The 26,786-nt window shown below is 38.2% G+C and overlaps 1 protein-coding gene across 8 annotated transcripts in view; it reads left to right on the plus strand.

The window, feature by feature from the left end:
- The window catches only part of MBOAT2 (membrane bound O-acyltransferase domain containing 2), a 166,486-nt gene that overhangs the window by 35,367 nt on the left and 104,333 nt on the right, over nt 1-26,786 (plus strand). For 5 of the 8 annotated variants that reach the window (XM_060187017.1, XM_060187015.1, XM_060187016.1 and 2 more), the window contains 2 exons: nt 15,997-16,142; nt 22,437-22,514. The exons of 1 other annotated variant lie outside the window; for it this stretch is intronic. In XM_060187017.1, coding sequence (XP_060043000.1) covers nt 22,483-22,514 — 32 coding nt within the window. In that variant the 5' untranslated portion in view covers nt 15,997-16,142; nt 22,437-22,482. Of the gene's footprint in view, nt 1-15,996; nt 16,143-18,045; nt 18,082-22,436; nt 22,515-26,786 lie in introns of all 8 variants that reach the window. 2 more of the 8 variants (XM_060187020.1, XM_060187021.1) reach the window with 2 other exon arrangements.

Here is a 26,786-nt window from a genome sequence, read left to right on the forward strand (position 1 = left end):
ACATGTAATTACAAAACATGTAATTCTGTTACATGCATATAACAAATTCTCTCTTGACTAAATACCATAATCCTTAGTATAAACTTAATATAAAGTTTTGTTATTCTTTAAATTATAGGAGCTTTATATAAATGTAATTTTTTTATTCTGAATTTCCTATACTCAGTATATTAAAATTATTTATCATAGACTAAATACCCATAATGTACTTATATTTACCTCTGAAATTCCAATTCTGTTTCATTTATCTGTTCATTTGTTCATTATTTTAGGGCTTTTTTTCCCTTACTCCTTGATAAGGGATGCCTCCATTCTTAAAATTTATTTTATTATCTCACTTGTTTAGATCTCTGCATTTTAAAATCAGTGTTCTCTTTTCTAAAAAGCATGTTAGCATTGTATCAAACTTAAATTTAATAACTAACATAGGGAGAAATTAACATTTTTATTTATGCTAGTCTTCCTTTCTATTTACTTCAGTGTTTTGGGCTCTCTTCCCATAGCATTTTAAAATTCGCTTTCTGTGGGAGTCGGGCTGTAGCGCAGCGGGTTAAGCGCAGGTGGCGCAAAGCACAAGGACCGGCATAAGAATCCCGGTTCGAACCCCGGCTCCCCACCTGCAGGGGAGTCGCTTCACAGGCGGTGAAGCAGGTCTGCAGGTGTCTATCTTTCTCTCCTCCTCTCTGTCTTCCCCTCCTCTCTTCATTTCTCTCTGTCCTATCCAACAACGATGACAACAACAATAATAACTACAACAATAAAACAACAAGGGCAACAAAAGGGAATAAATAAATAAATAAATAAATAAAAATTCGCTTTCTGTAACTATTATATGTTTTTTTAAAATTATTTAAGCTAGTTCATATTGCTTGTTGCTATTGTATGTGAGGCTTTTACTTTCCATTATGTGCCTTGACTGGTTGTCTTTATGAAAGTTACTGATTCCTAAATTGAAGTTCAGAGAGATTAAGTAAATTGTCTGAATACGTAGTACTAATTAATGTCAGTTGAATTCTGTTCTAGTTCACTGTCTTTGCCTTATCTCCTTGTGGTTGTTTTACTTGTTCTGCTAATTCTGCACAATTTTTCAGTTTCCAAAGAATTAAAGCCAACCATCCTGCAACAGGAATCACACTGGTTTGTTTAAAATGACATTTAAACTTCACATATAAAAGTTTATTGAGTAGTTTTAATTGTTACTTCATGTTCTCACTGATCATTTAAACAATTATAGGTATTTTAAGTTCAGTAAATGTGATGTTTTGCTTCTGAGTCTATATTGAATCATTCCATCCTTTCATTTATTTGTGTAGCATGATACCTTCTAAGTGACATTGGAACTGAGGCATATTAGCTACCATAAAAATTATCAATTTTTTTTTCTGAAAGCTTTTAAAGATTTTATTTATAAAGTGAAAATTTTGACAAGACCATAGGATAAGAAGGTACAGTTCCCACCACCAGAACTCCATAGCCCACCCCCTCCCTTGAAAGCTTTCCTATTCTTTTTTTTTTTGTCTTTAAAAAAATTTATATATAAAAAGGGAACACTAAGAGTTGGGCGGTAGCGCAGCAGATTATAAGCGCACGTGGAGCAAAGCGCAATGACTGGTGTAAGGATCCTGGTTCGAGCCCCCAGCTCTCCACCTGCAGGGGAGTCTCTTCACAGGCGGTGAAGCAGGTCTGCAGATGTCTATCTTTCTCTCTGCATCTCTGTCTTCCCCTCCTCTCTCCATTTCCCTCTGTCCTATCCAACAATGACGGCATCAATAGCAATAATAACTACAACAACAATAAAAGCAACAATGGCAACAAAAAGTAAATAAAAAAATATTTAAAAAAAAAGGAAACACTGACAAAACCATAGGATAAGAGCGGTACAACTCCACACAGTTCCCACCACTAGAACTCCGCATCTCATTTTCTCCTCTGATAGCTTTCTGATTCTTTATCCCTCTAGGAGCATGGACCCAGGATCATTATGGGGTGCAGAAGGTGGAAGGTCTGGCTTCTGTAATTTCTTCTCTGCTGAACTTGGATGATAACAAGTCTATTCATACTCCCAGCCTGTCTCTCTCTTTCCCTAGTGGAGCAGGGCTCTGGGGAGGTGGGTCTCCAGGACACATCGATGGGGTCGTCTGCCCAGGGAAGTCAGAATGGCATCATGTTAGCATCTGGAACCTGATGGCTGAAAGAGAATTAAAATATAAAGCAGAACAAATTGTTGACTAATCATGAATAAAGGCAAAAATATTGCAGATGGACATTTGGGGTCTCTGTTTTGGAACAAGCTAGTAGGTCTATTTTAGGTATATTCTAAGAGGCCCATGACTTTACTAGTTTTTGCCTTTGCCTGACATCTGATAGGCAGGTGGACCCAAGTTATTGTCTGGGGAGATGCTGTCATAGGTGGAAAAAGGGCTAGAAAACTGGATCAGGAAAGAGAGTAGCTCCCAAATATGGGAAAAAGTATATAAATTTTATTAACTGTAACCCCCATCAATTTGATCTGGTACCCATATTCATCACAGGAGCCTATGTAACCTCTGCATCCCTGTAGGTCTGAGCTTGCATTCTGTGGTCATGGCTAGGAACGTTCCAGGCTGCACTAATTTCAGGACCCATCTTCCTTGGGTAGTAGAGTATGTTGTCCAATCTTCTGATGGCTTTTTAATTACCAATTTGGAAAGTTATGTGACTATCATAGATTTTCAACTTGAGAAGAGTTATTTGTGAGCAAGAATGCTATTTAATAGTTAGGATTAGTATAAAAGTATTAGCTATGTAATTAAGTAAAGGAATAGTCTACTAAATGTTGTCTTGATGCCAGGACTGTGAAGTATAATACTTCACCTTGATTTGAACATTTAAAATCCACTAGTGTTGAGAATAAATGCATTTGAAACATTTAAACATTCTTGTTATTCCTTGTTTCCAAAGAAATCATATATATTTAATGATTCATTTTATTTTGTAATAGTTATAAAAATTTTCAGGAGTCGGACGGTAGTGCAGCGGGTTGTAAGTGCACGTGGCACAAAGCGCAAGGACTGGCGTAAGGATCCTGGTTCAAGTCCCCGGCTCCCCGCCTGCAGGGGAGTTGCTTCACATGCAGTGAAGCAGGTCTGTAGGTATCTATCTATGTCTCCCCTCTCTATCTTCTCCTCTCTCCATTTCTCTCTGTCCTATCCAACAAAGAGGATATCAATAACAACAACAATAGTAACTACAATGATAAAACAACAAGGGCAACAAAAGGGAATAAATAAATAATTTAAAAAAATTTTCATATGAGAGAGAGGGTGAGGGGAATTCAAATTTCCACTCTGCTATATGCAGTGCTGTGGACAGAAAAAGAAAGTTTAAAAGGAACTTTATATGCATGTAAATCTGTCACTCCACTAGTTACACTATTTTTCTGGTAACCCAAGAAAATACATAGGTAGGCTATATTTTTTTAATCAGTCTTTTTAAAACAGTATTTCTATAGAACTTTTTATTTAGGATTCTTAATGACTTCTAACATTTTTTTATAAAGTGTCTTTTAAAATTTTTTTGTCTTTATTTGTTTATTGGATAGAGACAGCCAGAAATTGAGAGGGAAGAGGATGATAGAGAAGGAGAGAGACAGAGAGACACCTGCAGCTCTGCTTCACTGCTTGTAAAGCTTTCCCTCTGCAGGTGGGGGCCAGGGGCTTGAACCTGGATCCTTGCACATTGTAACATATGCATTCAACCAGGTGAGCCACCATCTGGCTCCCTACTTCTAACATTTCTAATAGATATCAAAGCACTCAATAAATTCCTAAGCAATAATTTTGTATGCTAAAATGTATCTCATGAGGTCTGTTTAGTCACAGCAGAATTATTGGTGGTGTAAATTCAGAAGTTGTTGCATCAAAGCAGAGAGTATTGTATAAATGAATTAGACAAAGTTGGTGAATCATGGCCCAGGAAATGGGGCAGAAGAAGAGCATAGGACTTGTAAGCATGATGCCCTTTGTTCAGTCCCCAGCATGGTATGTGCTAGAATGATGTTCTATGTTCCCTTTCTCATGTTGATAAATAAATAAAAATTTAAAAGCCAGAAAACCAATTGGGGAAGTGTCTGAAAACCATATTCTTCAAATAGCGCTTGACAAGATAAGATTTTCATGACTTAGTATGGAATAGAAGTTTGTACAGTCTTCAGATTTTTGAAGGACTGTTTTTTTTTTTTTATTTAAGAAAGGAGACATTAACAAAACCATAGAATAAGAGGGGTACAATTCTGCACAATTCCCATAACCCGATCGCTACATCCCACCCCACCCCCTCCCCCCGATAGCCTTCCCATTCTCTGTCTGGGAGTATGGACCCAGGGTCGTTGTAGGTTTCAGAGGGTGGAAGGTCTGGCTTCTGTAATTGCTTCCCCCCTGAACATGGGCATTGACTGGTCGATCCATACTCCCAGTCTGCCTCTCTCTTTCCCTAGTAGGGTGGGGCTCTGAGGAACTGGAGCTCCAGTACACGTTGATGGGGTCGTCTGTCCAGGGAATTCTGGTCAGCATCTTGCTGGCATCTGGAATCTGGTGGCTGAAAAGAGAACCAACATACAAAGCCAAACAAATTGTTGAACAATCATGGACCTAAAGACTGGAATAGCGCTGAAGGACTGTTTTTATGGAAAGGTGGTGAGTCTTACTTTGTGTTCTTTCAGAAGACACAGATAGGGTCAGTTTCTTTTTAAGAAGATTTTAGGGTTTCACTGTTTACCAAGTTCTTTGTCCTTTCAAGGAGTGTAGAGGTGAGGTGGGTATCATGTACTTGTGATAGATGAATACTGCTGAACCACAGAAGAGGGCCCCTAATGACTTAGATGGGGTGATGGACAGGGCAGGCAAATAGCAGAGTCCTTGGAGAAAGTGATCCTGAAACCAAGCACTACATCGTACAGTGAGGAAGAGAAAATTTTAGTAGTGATGTCAGTCACAGAGTGAGTGTAGGGAAGATGAAAACTAAAAACTCTGTGAATATAACGTTACTGCCTTTGACAAGAGTAGTGTTCGTGGAGTACCCAGGGTAGAAACCAGTGGACTCAGTGTTGGGGTGTTGGGGTGTAGGGTAGGTGGTGACGTGCCTCGTCTACACTTTGTTCCTGGTATGTTAAGTAAAGCTAGAAGCCAAAGAGTGCTTATTTTGTAGAAGTTTAACAACAACAAAAAATTAATCCCTGTGTAAGCACTCCAGTCAAGGAATAGAATATTACTAGCTCACAGAAGATCGTTTTCTTACTGTAACCTGTTCACTTCCTCCAGATAATCACTTTAGTGGAAAACATTGTATGCTTTTAATTTAGTTTTAAAACTTATGTATGGCATTTCCCAAGTGTAGGCATTCCCCAAACAGAATTGCTAACTGCTTAATTTTGACTATGTAGTTATATGTTTCATGCACTGCTCTCACTATATTTAAGAAATATGTGACTTCTTCTGCACAGCATTGTGCTGACATTAACCCATATGCTATATGAAGCTATAATTCTTTCTTCATTATCATGTAGTTTCCTATTATTTGCACAGTATGTTTAGCTATTTTATTGTTAATAGACATTGTGTGTCCCCCCCCCCCAACCCCCTAGTATTTGGTCACTATGAACAATGCTGTTTTGGACACATATATCTTTCTCTTGGTCTTTTTAAAAATTTTTTATTTAAGAAAGGATTAATTAACAAAACCATAGGGTAGGAGGGGTACAATTCCACACAATTCCCACCACCCAATCTCCATATCCCACCCCCTCCCCTGATAGCTTTCCCATTCTCCATCCCTCTGGGAGCATGGACCCAGGGTCATTGTGGGTTGCAGAAGGTGGAAGGTCTGGCTTCTGTAATTGCTTCCCCGTTGAACATGGGCGTTGACTGGTCGGTCCATACTCCCAGTCTGCCTCTCTCTTTCCCTAGTAGGGTGGGTCTCTGGGGAAGCAGAGCTCCAGGCACATTGGTGGGGTCTTCAGTCCAGGGAAGCCTGGCTGGCATCCTGATGACATCTGGAACCTGGTGATTGAAAAGAGAGTTAACATATGAAGCCAAACAAATTATTGAGCAGTCATGGACCCAAAGCTTGGGATAGTGAAGAGGAAGTGTTAGGGGGGTACTCACTGCAAACTCTAGTGTACTTCTGCTTTCAGGTATATATTTTGCAGTAGTTTATGGATACGTGTGAACATATGCTCTCTCTCACAGAACCTGGTGTATATCTAGGTTATGGGACTTTGTTAGAAAGTGAACCACCTGGGATGGAATTAGAGAATAGTATAAAAGGAAAGGTCTCACCCGAGTAATGAAGCTGAAGGGTTGTCATTCCACACCTGAAGTCTCTGGACACAGTCTGAGGTGAAGCATGTTGAGGTGGCAATCGTTGTGTTGGTTAGGTTTTGATTGGCAGATGCAATATTATTTGATATGGATTGGGAGAGGCATGCGGGAAAGTGGGCCCTATCCTAAGGTTCCAGGACTGGGGGAAGTAGAGGCTCTATAGTGGAGATGTGAGGTTCCTGCTGTCTTAGGGTTCAAAAAGACAATGGATAGTTAATGTTATCATCACATTATTTGGTAATTGGGTTAACTTTGAAAAATCCTTTTGTTAGGGTTTGCTGTACAGTACCCAGTATCTTGTATCTCTTGGTCTTATGCTATTTCTCCTACCAGAATGGTTGTCTTATGGTATACCTTCAGCAATATAAGAAAACACTGAGCTGTTATTCAGGGTAGTTGAGTTAGTCACATATTAGAGCTTCCATGGTTTTACATGGTAGTCTACATGTAGTACTATCAGACTCCAAATTTTCTGACACTCTGGTGAGTATATAATGAGTATTCCAATGGCTTTAATTAGTATTAGTTCCTAAAGATGTAAAAAGTGGATCTTTGTCTTGTTTGTGGGCCCCATCATATTTACTTGACTTTGAAATTGGTTGATAAGGACACATTTCTCATAGCTGTACACAAATTTTGCCTGGAGAATTACAAACAATCTAACTATAGAAAGTTCTAGTTCAGAGTAGAGGCATACAGATTTCAGAGCTAGTATCCAAGAATCCATTTCTAATTAGCTGTGGGTTAATCATTATACAGTTGAAATTTCTCAGGTAGATATAAGCACAGTGCTGAGAATGCTAAAGATTTTCTTTATACATCTTTTAAAAAATATTTTCTTTTAAAATATTTATTGTATAGAGACATAGAGATATCAAGAGGGGTGGGGAAAATAGAAATGGAGAGAGAGAGAGACCTGCAATACTACTTTACCATTCGTGAAGCTTCCCCCTGCAAGTAGGGACCAAGGGCTTGAACCTGGGTCCTTGCATATTGTAATATGTCTGTTCTACCAAGTGTACCATTGCCTGGCCCTGTTAAAGGTTTATATATCTGTTGATCATGGGCTGTTCACCTTGCTTTCTCTTCCCCCAGCCAACTCTCTGCTTACTTCTATAGTAATAGCTCCAAATGTAAATATTCTATCCAAAAATCCATTAAAAATATTAGAAAACTAATGCCAGAACATGTATTGCAAGTCAGTGGTTGGGCTATTATAAAATGCTTAGGTTTGATGTAGAGGAAAATAAAATGTGAGTGGCATACTGATAGTGTATGCGTATGTTTTTTTCATGAGAGAAAGAAAGCACTTTGAACTTTTAATAAAAATATTTTTACCTGTTCTGTCCAGTAGAAGTATGTGAGGCACAATTGCTAAAATCCACATCTGTTCTCCTCGTAGACACATGAAAAATAAATAAATAAATAAATAAATAAATAAATAAGAAGTTAGAGGAGTGGTCTGGGAGGTGGTGCAGTGGAGAAAGCATTAGACTCTCAAGCATGAGGTCCTGAGTTCAATACCTTTTAAAAAAGAAGTTAGAGGAAAAACACAGTTTATAGTAATATATGAAATTACATGCAGCATTTTCATATTTTCTTGGTTCAAGTCTAGGTACATGCAGGGAAAATGAGAAAGCTGATAGAATTAGGATCCATTTTGTAATAAAAAAAATTGCATGTCAGAGAAGAGAGCTGTCTAGGTCCTGAATCTTCCCTACTGGCTAGCCTTTTAAAAGTGGAAATAAGATTTATCTTGTGAATATTTGAGGATAACTTAGATTTTGTGAAAGACGATAAATTTTATTATGCAAATTGGGAAGTGGTAGTGCTGGGTCATGCTGAGATACTTGCTTTAGGAAGTAGGAAATAGATTCACACTTGTTTTTTCATTCTCATCATCACATCAAAAGTGCTATTACACAGTGTAACTCCAAGCATCAATTTTGTCATATTCTTAAAACTTAAATGTTCTTTAAGGTAGGTTTTTTAATGCCATGAGTGGAAAACACCGAGTTCCTGTTTCTTTTTATTCATTGTTATATTCACTTTTGAACTCTTCTCTGCTTAAAATATATTAACCCAAGAAATAGTGGATATGTGTTATGTATTCATATAAATGCAGTTGAATATGTAGAAAAAGAAAAGTCAGAGAGTACGCTGATGGGGATGGGCAGTGGCACATCCTGGAGAGCATGCCTGTTACCAAGTGCAGGGACCAGGATTTTAGCCTCCAATCCCCAGATGCAGGAGGAAAGCTTCACAATCGGTGAAGCATGCTGCAGGTGTCTCTCTTTCTCTCATTCCCTTTCATTCTCCCCTCGCCATCTCCATTTACCCCTCTCTCTGTCCAATAACATGCAATTAAGAAAGAGAGAGAGAGAGAGAGTACACTGACCATAAAGTTATTTCTCTTGGAAAAAAAAAAAAACACCATAGACAGAGATGAGAAACAAATAGACTGAGGAAAGCCATATTCAAAATATGTTACAAATATATTTTTTAAATGTATGAGAAAAGATAACCTGGTTAAAAAAAAGGCTGTGGGCAGAGGATATAAAGACATAAAGAGGATATAAACCATGTCCAATAACTGTATGAAAAACACTCAGCCTCACCACTAGTCAGGTGAAATAAAATAAAATAAAGTACTATTTTGCATCTTTTAGTTTGAAAAAATAACAAGCATGAAAGTGCCAAATGACAGGAAAATAGACATGGAGCTTACCTTGTTGATGGGAGTATAGTCACATATTACTTTGACATTTTAGTGAACGAAGGACCACATGCATGTTGGTGGTCTTAATAGACTGTCCCATGTGGCCTAGATGTATTGGCTAGACTGTCCAGGTTTCTATAATTATACTCTGATGTTTGTATAGCATCACATTTCTCAGAATGTATTCATGTTGTTAAGCTACTCATGACAATAGGTACAAACTTCTTAGGTAACTAGCTATGTTCAATCAATCGAGGCAATGTGTGAGTACTATTGATAGATAGCAAGTCAGTTAATGTACCAACATATATAAATGACAGTGAAGTTAAAAAAAAAAAAAGAAGAAAAGAAAAAACTCTAGGTGCTTCTTTTCAGTTTTTTTTTTGTTGCTATTTTCTGAGGCTTAAAACAACCAAAAGCATACAATAGATAATTTACACGTGTGGTTAAAGTACTGTAAAAATACTCTAAGACTATTATAACCAATTTAAGACTAATGATTACTTTTGGTAGGAGAAATTAACAGAAAGGAAAAGGTTACACAGAGGGCTTCATTATACACGTACCACTGGAAATATTAGAATATTTCAAGTTTATTTCTTTTCCCATTACTTCCTCTTTAGAGACCACATCTGACAGTTTGATGTTTAGTTTTCCTGTGTGCATTTCAAAGTAGAATAGCATGTGGTCAGCAGAACAGACTCTGGAGGAAGGGTGCCAGGTCCACATGATGATTGTGAGGGTTACATAGAGCCATCCTGCGATAGCACACGACTTGTGCCTGGAGCATACCTGGTATTTGTTGAACAACTGCAGTTAGTGAAGTTTGGTGTAGTTTGAGTAGCATAGATAGAGGCCACATAATGTCAAGCACTTTGTAGCTGTGCTAGGCTGCACTCATCAATCCAGGGTACTGTATGTTTGATGGATGTGTGTGGTCATAAATAGTTTGGCTTTTCTTCTGCTCTGCAGCCTGTACTTTATAGTGTATCTTGGCATTCTTCTATGCCAAAAACAGATCTGTGTATTTCTCTTAACCATATTTAAAGGATCTGGTTGAATCTTTTATTTATTTATTTATTGTAGTAAGTTTTTCTCTGTGAACAGTTTGTTTATCTTTTCCCCATTTTTAAGTTACTGTCTTTTTCTTATTAACCTTTAGGAGTGGTTGATTTTGAATGCTCACCTTGTATAGGCACATTTTATCCTTCCAGGTTCTTTTTTTTTTTTTTTTTTATAATGTAGTGCTAGTATTTTTGTTGTTGCTGTTAGGCACATTTTATCCTTCCAGGTTCTTTTTTTTTTTTTTTTTTATAATGTAGTGCTAGTATTTTTGTTGTTGCTGTTATATGGAAGTAATCATTTCACATTGTATACATATATCAGTTTATTGTTTTGTGCTCCTTAGACTAATATAATCCTGGGTCTGGTAGGAGGTTCATAGTGTAGAATGCATGCAGACTCTGGTTTGATCCCTAAAACCACATGGAAATAGCATGTATATTATCAGGAGGAATTCTGTGGATAGTGGAGCAGTGCTTTAGTGTCCTTCTTGTTCCTCTCTTTTTATACTTTCATTCTCTAAAACAGAGACTAAAAATCTGGGGAGGAAGGTCAGTGGTATGCACAAGGCTAGCGATTCATTCGCTGGCATTAAAAAAAGCGATTGTAGTCTACAAAACTGCCATATAATTGGTAGTTATTGCTTGTCAATTGGACATCTGATTGCACTGTAGCTACAATCTTAAAAGGACAAAACAATGTAACAGAAACTGCTAAAGGATTTGCTTCTTGAAAATGATACTAATAATACTTACCTGGCAGGGGAGATACCATGATCACGAAAATGATACTAATAAAAATTTGAAAAGGATCTATATCAGATGTGAAGAAACTTCTAATGACCTGGACCAAAAAGAAGTGTATTTCCTCTCAACACCAGAATAATCACACCCAAAGTTGGCTGATCAGGAGTCATGTTCCATAGGCAGCAGCCAAAACAGGGAGTCAGATGTGTATATAACCTTCTAGGGAGAATTTCTTGGCCCAAAGCACGCCACGGGATGAACACAGAGACAATATTGTTAATCACCCAATTACTGAGGAGGATGACAGTTCCTAGATGTATGCTTAATTAGAAACCTGGCCCTCAGGCATCAACTTTTGAAAAGTGCAAATAGACTTCTTTCAGGAAAGACTACTGTTTCTGTCTGCTTCTCCTGAACTGAATCCTCGGGAGTATGGCTCTTGAACCCCTTAAGAACGGAATTGTGTGGAGTTGTACCCCTCCTACCCTATGGTTTTGTTAATTAATCCTTTCTTAAATAAAAAAGAAAAAAAAAGAACCGTCTCATTGTTTGCTACAAGCTTGTGGCTAGATGTCCATCCTTAGTGATATGAATGTGCTATTAGATGCTGGGTTCAGAGTTTTCGCCTTTTCAGCACATTCTGGGAATTGTGATGTCTGTTCTTGTTGATTGTCATTTATGCTCAGAGAATGTGTCAGCTTCTGTCTTTTTTTTTTTTTTACAAGAGCATTATTCTGGTTTATAGTGGTGCGGGGATTGAACCCAGGTCTGGGAGCCTCAGGCTTGAGACTTTTTTGGATAACCATTATGCTATCTCCCCCAATCTTCTATCGTTTTTTTTTTATAAATATTTTCATTCATTTTATTATTGGTTAGAGACAGAAAGAAATTGAGAGGGAAGGGGCAAGATAGAGAAGGGAAGAGACAGAGAGACACCTGCAGCCCTACTTCACCACTTGTGAAGCTTTCCTCCTGCAGGTATCTCTATCTTTTCCCTTCTCTATCTCTCCCCTCCCCTCTCATTTTCTCTCTGTCTCTATCTATCTTGTGCACTGCAATGTGTGCACTAAACCAGGTGCACCCCCACCTGACCCTCTTCTATCTGTTTTGAAATGGGTATTTTCCTGTGAGTAGGAGTCTTTCAGTCACTTTCTGGATTCCTTTCAGAGGGATTTGTTCCATGTATAGTTGTAGACATGGTAGATTCGTGGGGGAATTCAGAAGCCATCTTTCACACCAAGTATGCCTTTGGGAGGCTTCCCCCAGTCCAGGAGAATTGAAGACTTTTGGTTCTTACAGGTCTGTGCCATAATCACTTAAAATGTGCTTTAGATCTGTGGCTCACTCCTTTTGTTTTTTTGAGACTTCTCATGCTTCTTTGTATCCTAGCCATTAGTGGATAAAGTATGTATTATTCTTACGCTTTATGATGTGGGTTCGCTTAAACATTACAACTTGGTTTTCCATCTTTAGAAACGTTACTTTCTAAGACTATTCTTTCAGGGATCATTTCTGTAGTTCTTTACTAAAAATGTGACTTTCTGCTGTGGACATTTCTCTTTTGACTGCTTTGACCAAAGTTACCAGTTAGGTTGTGCTTTCCAACTTAGGTGGCATGTTTTGAATTTCATGCCCTAAGACATGGACAAGTGACCATAGCCTCTTTAAGTCTCTGTTCCCTGCCCCCTTCCCCAGGCTACTTGTTCTACTTGTTCCTATTATTTGATTCCAGACTTGAGACTATTACGGGTCTATGGGATCCTGGTCTGAGTTTTCTTGCCTTTCCATAGCTCGTTAGCCATGTTCATTATTAAATTTTCCATCTCCTCTACTAGTCCCAGACCTGCCCTCCACCATCTTTAGAGTACAGTACTTATCCTCTGGGCACTCTCTGCCTAAGCATGTGGTGATGGGGAGTTCTTTTTTCCTTAAGGCCTGCTGTTACCCCCACATTGCCCTATCTTGATTTATATTCTTATCCATCTGATCCCATTATCCTCTTGTCAGGTGACCAGTCATGTCAGTTCTTTGGCTTGAGTTTTCTTTGAAATGAGTTCTCCTTTCTATGCTTTCTGCAACTTAGGGCTCTCTTTTCTCACAAGAATGAAGCAGCAGCCTCCTAACCTGTTTCCACACACCCTCTCTTCTGTTCCTTTTTTTGTAACAGAAGCAGAGAATAGATCACATTACTTTCTCTTTTAAAAATGATTCTCTGATTTTCAGTACATGTGGGCTCAACTATTAATGCCTTTGCATGGAATACTGAGCCGCTCACTATCTGAATTCACCTCCCATTCACACCTCCTATTTCACCAGCTTATACTAAGCACTTGTTTCCATAGCTCAGTGCTGCCTTCATATCACATTTGCTGTTGTTTTGCTTAAAATGCCTCTCTCTTGTTTTCCAACATAGTGGCTTTTGTACCATGAAGGATATCAGAATGCATGTGTGTGTGTGTGTGTGTATGTGTGTTGTGTGCGCACGAGCATGTGAGTGTGTGTGTGTGTGTGTGTGTGTGTGTGTGTGTGTATGTGTGTGTTAGATAATAGTCTTTGGAAGCCACCCCCAAATATTTTGATTCAGTGGCTTCAGTGAGACCTTATTTTATTGTAAGAGGCCAATGTTGAAGTGGATGTTTATAGAGCTGTAATATTGTATATTACAGGTTAGTCCTTGAATGCTTCTCCCATCCAAGTACTAACCAGGCCCGACCCTGCTTAGCCCTTGAATGCTTCTATAATAGTCATCTCACTTTGTTTTAAACTGTATAAATAAACAATTAAGGTGGTGGAGGGGAAGAAAGAAAGGAGGGAAGAGGAGAGAGACAGACAGACAGACTGAAATTCCTTAGACAGTTGTAGAGATAAAGTATAATTAGGGCTATTGTGCCTAATTATAGTGCCTGCCCCTCACCTCTTCGTACCTCTTCTTATTCTTTTGTGTATTCTTTGTTTTCTTTATATCTTTTTTTAATTTATAAAATGGAAATATTGACAAGACCATAGGATAAGAGGGGTACAACTCCACATAATTCCCACCACCAGACCTCCGTATTTCATCCTTTCCCCTGATAGCTTTCCTATTCTTTATCCCTCTGGGAGTATGGGCCCAGGGTCATTATGTGGTACAGAAAGTAGAAGGCCTGGCTTCTGTAATTGCTTCCCCACTGGACATGGATGTTGGCAGATTGATCCATACATCCTAGCCTGTTTCTATCTTTCCCTAGTAGGGAAGGGGTCTGGGGATGTGGGGATCCAGGACACATTGGTGGGGTGTATTCTTTTCTTTTGTTGTTGTACATCTTTTGTGTACTCTTTTCTGTTGTTGTCATTACTGTGGTGTTAGGAAGTGAACTCAGTACTTTGCATATACACTATATTACTGAGCTGCCTCCCTAGTTTAAAATTGTGTGTCTCATTTTTTTTCTTGAGGTGGTCCTGTGGCAGCATTTACATATAGATAGTGTGATTTATTCATATTTTGGGGTGCCTGAAACAGTGATTATGTTGTAGTGTCCTTTTTTTTTTTTTGCAAGTTTCTAGTGTGAAATAGTTTTTTTGATTGTAAATTTTAAAGTACATTTTTCTTAACCTTCTGTGAGACTATTCTTCATAAGAGAGAAATGAAATTTTTTTAGTCTTTACCATAAGAGAATATTATCCATCTTCCTTCCTTTCCTTCTCTCTCTCTCTCTCTCTCTCTCTCTCTCTCTCTCTTTCTTTCTTTCTTTCTCTTTCATAGAGACAGAGAGAAATAGAGAAGAAAGGGGGCCGACAATACTATATCCAGTTAAACTAACATATTACTATGCACGAGGACCAGGTTTGAGCCCCTACTCCCCACCTTCACAAGCAGTGAAGCCAGTCTGCAGGTGTCTTATCTTCTCTCTCCCTCTCTATCTCCTCATCCTCTCAATTTTCCTCTGACCTATCAAATCAAATGGGGGTGGGAGGGAGAAAAAATGTCTGCCAGGAACAGTGGATTCATAGTTCTGGCACTGAGCCCGAACAATAACCCTGGAGGCAAAAATAAATAAATAAAAGGGGGGGAGAAAGAAGAAAAGGAAAAAAGGAGAGAGACAGACCTGTAGCACTGCTTCACTGCTCATGAATCTTCCCCTCTGCAGGTGGGAACCAGGGACTTGAGCCCAGGTCCTTGGTCATGGTAGTGTATGCATTCTACCTGATGTGCTGCCTCCTGGCCCTGAGAGTCTTACTTTAGCCTTTTACTTTATCATTTTACCAAGGCAAAATAATTAGTAAGGGACAGAAGAGAGTAACACTATTACCACCTTGGTTTTCATCACAGCAAATTAAAGAGCAGTGTATAGTTAAAAATTGACATTGGTGGATCTGGGAGTAAAGGTTTTCTGAAGTCTCCTTCCTTTGTTGTTATTAATCTGTTCACCTGACTCAGCCCTGGAACAAATGTTTTCTGAAGTCTCCTTTCTGTGTTGTTAGTAATCTGTTCACCTCCTGAGCCAGTCCTTGGAGACCCCTCCAGAGCTGGAACTTTTGGTCCCCACTGTTAGATGAATGTAATGGATGCTTTTAGTTCCTCCCCACTCCCCACTGTGGCTTTAGAACTCCACATGGAAAAGGATATATTCCACCAGATCCTAGAGAATATTGACCCAGATGGAGTTTCGAAGAACCTCAGAGCTTGTTTCTGTAATTATGTGGTTGCCTGAATTATTAATATGAGACTCTCTGACCTTTAAAGCATAGGGACCCGGGTGGTGGCTCACCTGATTGAGCACACGTTAGTTACCTTTAAAGCATAGAGCGAGTACTCAGTGCTCTGCCATTTTATATCTGTACCCTCACATCGTCTAGATTCTGCTAGGAGCCCTTCTTCACCCTTCTCCCCATGGAGCCACCTTTCTCTGCAGCCACCTTTGTGCTTTGTTTGGCTCATAACTTTGAACTTGAGGCTATCATCTTGGAAAAGCCCGAGTTCTGCTTTTATTTAATCTTTTGTAAATTGGGAAGGCCTTAATTTTATATAACCTTGATGTTTTGGTCCTGAGAATTTAAATGTGACATCAAAGGAAAAACTTTACGCCTGTGTTGTTAATATGAAATTTTAATCTTTTTTTTTTTTTTTAAACAGGTCAACTTTGTAGTGTGCCAACTCTTTGCCTTGCTAGCAGCCGTTTGGTTTCGGACTTATCTGCGGTCAAGCAAAACTAGTTCATTTATAAGACATGTTGTTGCTACACTTTTGGGCCTTTATCTTGCACTTTTTTGCTTTGGATGGTAAGTAATTTTTGTCATTTTTAAATGAAGGTTTTTTGAATCTTTGTGAAACGTGGGTAGAAAGATCCAGTATGTAGGGTTTTGTTCATTTGTTTACTTAGAAAGTTTTGTATGTAAGTACATTTTAAAGATTTTTAATAGAAAAATAATGGAGAGTCTATCTCTTTAGTTTGAGTTTACTGTTTATAACTTATGGGAAAGGATATGTATATATATTAGATATATTTAAGACATATTTAATATATACATGTATATTTTTGTATACACATTTTATATACATATGTACATATTTTTATACACACACACATATATATATTGATGAGGAGAAAGCACAATGGTTATGCAGAAGGCTTTCATGCCTGAGTCTCTGAGGTCTCAGGTTCAATCCCCAACATCACCATTAGCCAGAGCTGAGCAGTGTTCTGGTCTCTCTCTGTGTGTCTTTCTCTCTGTTATCTCCCCCACTAAAATAAAATGAACAAAATATTTTTAAAAAAAGAAAAGACATTTTTTTTTTAAATGAGTAGTACTTTTTTTTTTTTTTTTTTTTGCCTCCAGGGTTATTGCTGAGGCTCAGTGCCTACACTATGAATCCACTGCTCCTGGAGGCTATTTTTTCCCCTTTTCTTGACCTTGTTGTTTATCACTGTTGTTGTTACTATTATTGTTGTTACTGCTGTCTTTGTTGTTGGATAGGACAGAAAGAAATCAAGAGAGATGGGGAAGACAGAGAGGGGGAGAGAAAGACACCTGCAGACCTGCTTCACTGCTGTGAAGCGACCCCCGTGCAGGTGGGGAGCTGGGGGCTTGAACCAGGACCTTTATGCCTGTCTTGCACTTTTGCTCCATGTGCACGTAACCTGCTGCGTTACCACCCAGCCCCCCAATAACTAGTTCTTAACCTTATGCAAATCTTTTATGCTAAAACAAACCATTTAGGTTCCTTTTTTAATAAGTAGTGTTTACTTATTTTGTAAACCTTTTATGCTAAGGCAAATCATTTAAATTATTCATTTATTTATTTTCCTTTGGTGCAACAGGCTTTTAGAATCTTGTAAAGCTTAGAACTCTATTATCAGTTGTTAAAAGAGTCTTCCATTAGTGAATAGATAGAAAGTTTTTTTTTGTTTGTATTTGGTGGGAACGGATAATATACAATGGAAAGCTCTCATTTATGATCCTTAAAAAAAAATAGTTTCTGCTGGGAGCCAGCAAGATAGCTTATTTGGATGATGTACTGCTTTGCCACATGTGTAACCCAGGTTCAAGTCTGATCCTCATCATCTTAAAGAAAGTTTGGGGGGATCGGGCGGTGGCGCAGTGGGTTAATCGCATGTGGCGCAAAGTGCAAGGACCAGCGTAAGGATCCCGGTTCAAGCCCCCGGCTCCCCGCCTGCAGGGGAGTTGCTTCACAGGCGGTGAAGCAGGTCTGCAGGTGTCTATCTTTCTCTCCCCCTCTCTGTCTTCTCCTCCTCTCTCCATTTCTCTCTGTCCTATCCAACAATGAACAATATCAACAATGGTAATAATAATAACCACAACGAGGCTACAACAACAAGGGCAACAAAAGGGGAAAAATGGCCTCCAGGAGCGGTGGATTCATGGTGCAGGCACCAAGCCCAGCAATAACCCTGGAGGAAAAAAATAAAATAAAATAAAGTTTGGGTGCTGTGCTCCTTTCATTCCCTCTCTGCCTTCCTGTCTCACTCTTTCCTTCCTTTCTTACTATTTATTTTGCCACCAGAGTTATTATTGGGGCCTGGTGCCTGCACAGTTCTGTTGTTCCCAGCAATCATTTTCTATAGAGTTAAAAGATGGAGAGAGAGAGAGAGAGAGAGAGAGAGAGAGAGTGGAGACACCTGAAGCACTGCTCCCCTGTTCATGAAGCTTTCCCGCCTTGCAGGTACCCTTGTGCATGGTAACATTTGTACTCTGCCAGGTAAGCCCCCACCTAGCCTCTGTCTCACACTCAAAAGTCAGCCTAGAACAGTGAAGCTGTGGAAAGAACCAAAACACCCTCCCCCCCAGCTATTGGTTGGGTTGTAGAATCTGTGGGATTTTGAGAAAGTCTCTCTTTAAGGATATTTTCTTGATTCTTGTGAGGGCTGGAATATACTGGTATCTCTTATTTTGATTCTCGCCTCTGGCAATTGTATGTTTCTTGGAAACTTGTGTAGAATCAATCAGTTAGGAATATTTTATTCAGTCTTTGCCATATTGCCCTGTGAACAGACCTCTTTCAGGACCTGCTGGTGGTAGTCATGTGTGTAATCCTTAGATTTAAATACATAATTCCTTAGATAAGATCTAAGTGTGATTTCCTTATTTTTATTTATATTATTATTATGTTATTATTATTATTATTACCAGAATACTGCTCAGCAATGGCTTATGATGATATGGGGAATTGAACCTAAGACTTTGAAGCCTCAGGCAGAGCTGAGAGTCTCTTTGCATAACCATTTTGTTATCTACCCCCTGATTTTTTTTTACATTTCTTTGATAACATTCATATCTATAGCATCAAAATTTTCTTGTTTCTCTGATATCCATATTTAGAGTTCTTATATAAAATACCATGGGGATATTTTAAGTTTTGTATGTAAACATTATTATAGAACCTTTAAAGTACAACAGTATAGAAAATAATATAATGAACCTTTACATACTCATTTTCAGCTTCAACAACTCTACCATTCTTATTCTACCCTTTCCCAAACTTGTTTTTCAGAAGTATTTTCAAATATATCCCACCCTACACATTTTACCCATAAAATAGTTCTCTATTCACTATGTGTTTGAGTAGAATATTTTAAAGGAGAGATTGAAAAAGACTTGCAGTTTAGATTGGCCAGTGTAATGATCTCCTTCATCTGGTTACGTGGTCAATGCAGTGACCCCCCTATATAGTCTATTCATGTAGACTGAATTGAAGATTGAAATGTAAGTAGTGCCTCCTGAGTTTTTGTGAGTGGGAGACTACCCTAGTGACTGTATACCCCTTTGCTTGGAAGTCTATTTTTTAAAAATATTTTTTATTTGTTTATTTTTCCCTTTTGTTGCCCTTGTTTATTGTTGTTGTTAGTATTGTTGTTGCTGTCATTGTTGGATAGGACAGAAGAAATCAAGAGAGGAGGGGAAGACAGAGAAGGGAGAGAAAGATAGACACCTGTAGACCTGCTTCACCACCTGTGAAGCGACACCCTCCCACCCCCCCCCCACAGGTGGGGAGCCAAGGGCTCGAACCTGGATCCTTATGCCAGTCCTTGCACTTCACTCCACATGCGCTTAACCCTCTGTAAACCGCCCGACTCCTGGAAGTCTGTTTTTACTAGGAGCCTTTACTAGGAGCTAGATTCCCACTGTAAAGCTTTGGATGCTGTATGTCACCATCTCAGGAGGAACCTAGCTTTAATCTCTAGGAGTTCTAAGTATTTCAAATTATATGTGAGGATCAGGATTGTAAAATGATGAGTTGTCTCTTCTTTAGTTAAATTAAAGGAGACTTTTTTTTTCCTTAGGAAGAGAGGACTTCGGTACTTCTATAGCACTTGTAGGACAACTCTTCTAATTGGAATGGCTGGGGAAGTAGAGCATCTTTTTGATATGTATTCTAGAACTTTGTCTTTTTAGATTCAAAGGTTGCTTAGCATAATAGCTCATTATAAGCACACGCCACTCAGTGCCAGTGCCACTGTCACTGTTGGTCATTACGGTCATTCAAGTTGCAGCAGGCTCTTTATGTCTATTCACTCACTTTTTTTAGTGTTCACTATGCAGTAAACACTTAAAGTAATCTTAGTGATTTTGTGTGTCTCCCTCAGGCTGGAAGTTCTCTGAGTGTCCTCAGACTGTATCCCTCTTCTCTATCCCCAACTCTGTTCCCAGCATCTTACACAGTTCCTTTAAAAAAACAGATATTTGATAAAGCTAAAACAATTAAAGTGTTTTTTTAACCTTTAATAAACTTGGGATCGTTTTCGCTAAAAATAAAATTTGTATTTGCGCTTAATGTCATTTGAAATTTAAAATAAATGAAAAGTGACATTTAAAAACAAGCTGAAGTTTGGATAAAGGATCTTTTTGTTTTCAAAGTAACTAAAGATGAAAGATAATGATATACAGTCCCCAGGGTTTCACTCTACCCACCACTTGAAAAATCAGACGAAAGAAATTGCCCAGAAAGAAGCAACTTGCGTTTTATTATCAGGGCACTAACTTGGTTTTTGAGCCAAGGCTTGCTTTTTCCATCTCTAAAGTGATGAGCCTTAGAATTATTATATATATATATCCCTGAAATCACTGCTCAGCTGATAGCACTGGGAAGTGAACCTGGGACTTCAGAAGCTCAGGCATGAAAGTCTTTTGCATAGCCATTATACTATATCCTTAGCCTAGAATTTTAAATTTATTTATTTTGTTAAAGTAGAGAGAAATTGAGTGGGGAGGGGGAGATAGAGAAGGTGAGAGAGAAGTACCCGTAACACTGCTTCACTATTTGTGAAGCTTCCTCACTGCAAATGAGGGCCAGAAGCTTAAACCTTAGTCCTGGCACATGGTGATGTGTGTGCTCAACCAGAAGCACCACTGCCTGGATTTTGATACTTTTATTAAAGAGACCACTTTTCTTGGATTTTTCTTCACTAATAATACTTAATAGTTGATGCTAGATGACCTAGTCAGCACTTCTCATATTTTTATCTCTGAATCATTAAAAAAAATTCAAGTCATTAGTATGTATGTATTGTGTTGATTTCACTAAAGGGGACAAGAAGAGTAGCTGTGAAGAAAAACATCAGTGCTCTCGTTTAATAGAAAAAGCAGCATTGGCAGGTGGACCCGTACGCCCAGCCTAGACAAGTGTCTGATGAGATCTATTCTAAATTAGTAAACCCCGAAGAGTCTTTAGAAGTCATCAGTATTTTCACATTGGGTCTGTTAGTGCATATTTTAAGAAATTAATAGTGCTGGTGATAAATGAGAGGTAGATAGTAAAATTGAAAATTTTTTGCCTTAATTGTGTGTTTTTAGCTTAGCTTCTCCCTCTTTAAGTTTACAGTCAGAGATGTTTGTCTGCTTTCTGATGGTCCTCTGTTTATAGAGGGTTCTGGTGTGTGTGTGTGTGTGTGTGTGTGTGTGTGTGTGTGTGTGTGTGTGTGTGTGTGTGTGTGGAATAGAGGGAGAACAGATAGGCTGACATACTGTGTACAGTGGGTAAAATACATTTCTTCTGTAGGTTTTCTTTTATAAGAAGCCTATTTCTATTGAAACTTTTGTTCAAAAATTTAAGTAATTTTCTGACCTTGCTAGTTCCCTGTTATTCCAAAATGATTAGGTTATAAGTAATTTTAATAATAAGCTAAATTGAAATTTATTTGTAAATTATTCATTTTCTCAAAGGGGACAAAAAGGTGAATGTTTATGTATGCAAAATTTTGTGGATAATTTGGAATGATAATACAGAGATTCTAATCATGCCTTTACTGAATTTGTGGAATGAATGGGTGAATTAGTTCTTTTTAATGGTGGATTTTCACATTAGAATATTAGAAAATACTGTGTCATCTCAGCCAGAATGTTTTGTGAATAATTTACTTCAAATTAGGAGTTTGTATAAGACTTGTATAAGGAAACTTTCTTGAATATTTGTATAAGGGAAACATATTTGTATAAGGAAACTTACTTGAATTGTGCAGTCATGTTTTCAGATTAAACAGATTTGGGCATATCTGCTTTGTAAGTAGGTTCTGATATTTAGTAGTTTCTATTGTCTCGTGAGTAGTATTTGAGGATACAAAGACGGTACAAAGCTGATATTAGAAAAATTACTTTGGATAAGCAAATAATTGATCTGTTGGAAAAATTCTGAAAACTAAATTTATCACTCCTTTTTTTTTTAATGACTCCTTTTTTGTGATTGTGTTGAGTTACATAAAATCTACACTCCTGAGTTAAATCACCCCTGGTACATTCATGTAGCTAGAAGATACAAAATCTGATGCTCTGAGTATGTTGTAAACGGGGTTTTAATGGGTTATCGGAAAAGTCATGATGCATTTTTCCTATGCAACAGGACTTTTCCAACAACCCAATATATTTTATTTTTCTAGCTCTTCTGGTGCTTGTGGCTTGGTACTCCTCTGTGGAATTTGCAGAATTAAACTTTGGAAATTTGATTCCTTACTCTTTTATCTAGGACTGTTTTATGTTATACATAAGCTTTTTTTTTTAAGCCTACGTTGTCTCAAATTGGTATTCATCCAACCATTCTAATGGTGCTTTTACTTTTTTTAGGTATGCCTTACATTTTCTTGTTCAGAGTGGGATTTCCTACTGTATCATGATTATAATAGGAGTGGAGAACATGCACAAGTAAGTTTTCATTTTACTCATACATAAATATAAATATATATATATATATATATATTTCTCTACAATAGGATTAGATCAAAATAGAATTTGACTGCACTGAAATTATTCTAAGCTGAGGTAGCTTTCAAGAAGAACTACAAATAATATATTACAAAAATTAGTTCACTAGGCTGGGGAGATGGTCATGTAAAGAGCCTGTCATGCCTGCAGCACCAAAGGTCCCCAGTTCAATCCCCAGCACCACCATAAGCCAGAGCTAAACATTGCTCTGGTAAAAATAAGTAGATAAATAAATCACTAATGAGTATGGCCCTTGTATTTTCTTAAAGCAAGGTATTTCAACATTAGCATTATTGAAATTTTAGGCCCAACATGTGTTGTGTGTATGTGTTTGTGTGTGTATTTTTCCTGATAGATGGTGAGAGCAAGAGGGGGTGGGGGTAGAGGAAGAGGAGGAAAATAACCCAGCAAGCACTACTTTATCACTGATAAAGTGTTCCCTTTGTGTGGTGCTCCCATGTGGTGGCTAGGGACTCAAACTTGTATCCTCATGCAAGATAAAGTTTTACTAAATGTGCTGTCGCCTTGCCCCAATTGTGGTGTGTGTGTGTGTGTGTGTGTGTGTGTGTGTGTGTGTGTATGTTTAAGTAAAATTTTACTCATTTACCGTTGGTTTATGATGTTAAGTCTGACAATTCTTCTTTTGTATATGGGGCTTTCCTGTACAAGGTAGGATGTCCTGCAGCATCCATTGCCTCTCTGTCTATTAGGTGCCAGTAGCACCTCCTCTTCTTCCTCTCCATGTGACAATCATGAATGTTTATATATATGTCTGGTGTCCTTTCTGGACATATATGCTTCCAGTTAGGAACCACTGGGATGGCAGCTGGAGAAATGAAGTGAGACAAATAGATTAGAGAATGGAAAGTAAATTTGAAAAGAGTTAGTGATTAATGAGAGTACAGGTAAGTAGGAAGAATGGTGTCAAGAATGACTCCAGCTTCCATGCTGGAACAGTGAGGGAGTGAGTAACCTTTTTCTTTCTTCCTTTCTTCCTTTCTTCCTTTCTGTCTTTCTTTCTTCCTTTCTGTCTTTCTTTCTTCCTTTCTTTCTTTCTTTCTTTCTTTCTTTCTTTCTTTCTTTCTTTCTTTCTTTCTTTCTTTCTCTTCCATGGTTATCACTGTGGCTTGGTGCCTATGCTATGAATCCACTGCTCCTGGCAGCCATTCCCTCCCCCCCCCCACTTTTTTTTCCCCCCCTTTTTGCTGTTCTTGGCTAGAACAGAGAGAAATTGAGAGAGGGGGAGAGAAAGACACCTGCAGACCTGCTTTACTGCTTGTGAAGTGACATCCCTGCAGCTGGGGAGCTGGAGGCTTGAACCAGGATACTTGCACTTCACACTATGTGCACTCAACCCAGGGCGGCACTGTCTGGCCCTGAAGAACCATTTTCTTTTCTTTTCTTTTTTTTTTTTTTAAGATTTTATTTATTTATTAATGAGAAAGGTAGGAAAGAGAGAAAGAACCAGACATCACTCTAGTACATTTGCTGCCCGGGATTGAACTCGGGACCTCATGCTTGAGAGTCTAGTACCTTAGCCACTGCACCACCTCCCGGACCACCTGAAGAACCATTTTCTAAACTAGGGGAACTCTGGTAGTGGGGAGAATGTTTAGGGACTGAGCATTCCCAGTATTTGTATGTTCAACTCCTAAAATGTACTTGGCATATAGTAAACAAGTAGTGAATATTTATTGATGATTGATTTTTGTTGACTTTGTCTGGAACTCTACTCAACTTTGGCAATTGGTGGTATTGGGGGATTGAACCTAGGATCTTTCCTATGAAAGTCTTGCATGCTGCTGCTAAACTATCTGCTTGGTCCATGAACATATCTTTAATGTATTTGTGAGATACAGAAGACCTGGGTAAAGATATGTTCCAGAGATATAAATTTGGGAGTAGAGGTATATAAAACCTACTTGATTGAATCTTTAGCAGAGAGTGACTAGCAGCTCCTGCTAGCAAATACTCTGGTAGTTTCCATAGTATCTGTGATGGCATCTGCACTGTTCATGTTTTGATGTGCTGTGTTCTGTTTCAGTCCCCATTGACACATCTGCACTAGAGCCTTATTATTCATCTATAAACTAACACAAATTCTAATGCTTTTATTTCAGTTTTTGTAAGAGAAGTAAATTACTTAAATGATATTATAGGTATAGCAATTTTTGTATCATTATCACTCTACTTATGAAATCTTGTGCAAATGACAGATTCACAGTGAAATATTCAATATCTTATTTTCAAGATGTTTTTGATTGAGGGAATTAGTGGATTATAGTAAATACAATTGTTAGTACATGTGTAAATTTGTAAGTTTTCTGTTAAGCACTCTCACCTTTATCCTAGGTCCCCCTTCACCATTATGTACTAGGACCTGAAACCACCACCACCCCCAGAGTCCTTTATTTTGGTGCAATACACCAAACCCAATCCAATTTCTACTGTGTTTCCCCTTTCTGTTCTTATTTCTCAATTTCTGTCCATGAGTGAGATCATCCCACATTCATCCTTCTCTTTCTGGCTTATGTCACTTAACATTCTTCAAGTACCATCCAAGATGAGGTAAAGACGGTGAATTCATCATTCCTAATAGCCGATATATATATATATACATATATATATATATATATATATATACATATGTATATATCATAACGTTCTCAGCCACTTATCTAGCTATGGATAAGATCTCTTTAAAGAATGGGGGATATTTACATGCCATACATCAGACAAGAGGCTAATAACCAAAATATATAAAGAGCTCACCAAACTCAGAAAAAAAAAAAAAACACAAAAAACACCATCCTTTATTCACCAAACAGGAATCCCCGTGTTGAACACCTAGGTTGCTTCCAAGTTTGGACTATTACAAATTGTGCTGCTATGAACATAGGTAAACACAGATCTTTTTGGATGAGTGTGTTTGATTCCTTAGGATGTATCCCCAGGAGAGGAATTACAGGGTTATAGGGTAGGTCCATTTCTAGCCTTGTCAGAGTTCTCTAGACTGCTCTCCAAAGGGGTTGGCCCAATTTATATTCCCACCAGCAGTACAGGAGAGTTCCTTTACCCCTGCAAGCTCTCTAGCTTTTGTTGTTACTGTCTTTTCTGATATATGGTATGCTCACAGGAGTGAAGTGATATTCCATGGCTGTCTTTATTTGCATTTCTCTAACAATCAGTGACTTGGAGCCTTTTTTTATATATGTCTTTTGCCCTTTGGGTCTCTTGTTTGGTGAATATTCTATTCATATCCTCTCCCCACTAATGGATGGGTTTTTGGTTTTTGGTTGTTTTGTATTTTTTCTGAGTTTGGTGAGCTCTTTATATTTTCTGGTCATTGGCCTCTTGTCTGATATATGGCATGTAAAGATCTCCCATTCCTTAAGGAGTCTCTTTATTTGGGTGGTGGTTTCTTTTGCTGTGCAGAAGCTTTTTAGTTTGATGCTGTCCTGTTGGTTTATTTTTGTTTTTATCTTCCCTGCATTGGACTTGAGTCATTGAAGATGCCTAAAAACTTAGATGAAAAAAAGTTCTACCAGTATTTTCTTCTAAGTATTTAATAGTTTCTGGCCTCACATCCAGGTCCTTAATCCATTTGGATTTTACTTTTGTGTGCGATGAAATATAGTGGTTCAGTTTCATTCTTCTGCATGTTTCAACTCAGTTTCCCCACCACCATTTGTTGAAGAGACTCTCCATTTAATCATTTGGGCCCCCTTGTCAAACATTAGATGTCCATAGGTATAGGGACCGACTTCTGAGTTCTCAATATTTTTTAAATTTCATTAGTAATTTAATGTTGATTTACAGCATTGTGAGACAACAGGGGTATAATTCCACACCATTTCCACCACCAGATTTCTATGTCCCCATTTCCACCATTGGAAACTACAGTAGTTATCACAGATATAGATTGACTGTTATTTCTGTATCTATATTTATATATACTTTCCCATTTCTTCTATGGTCCCGCTTTTCCTTCTCCTCCAAGTCACACCTATACACCTATTGCCACTTATGAATGTCCTTCCTTTTCTCCTCTTCACTCTCAGAACTTAGGATTTTGATGAAATTGGAGTTCAAAGCCCTCTAGTCATATTCCCTTAAGTTTGCTCCCTCTTTGGGCATATGGACCAGCATTCTTTTGGGGGTGAAGAAAATGGGAGTTCTGGCTTCTGTAATTGCTCCTCCACTGGACATGGG

The sequence above is a fragment of the Erinaceus europaeus genome, chromosome 3, assembly GCF_950295315.1.
Source record: "Erinaceus europaeus chromosome 3, mEriEur2.1, whole genome shotgun sequence".
NCBI lineage: Eukaryota > Metazoa > Chordata > Mammalia > Eulipotyphla > Erinaceidae > Erinaceus > Erinaceus europaeus.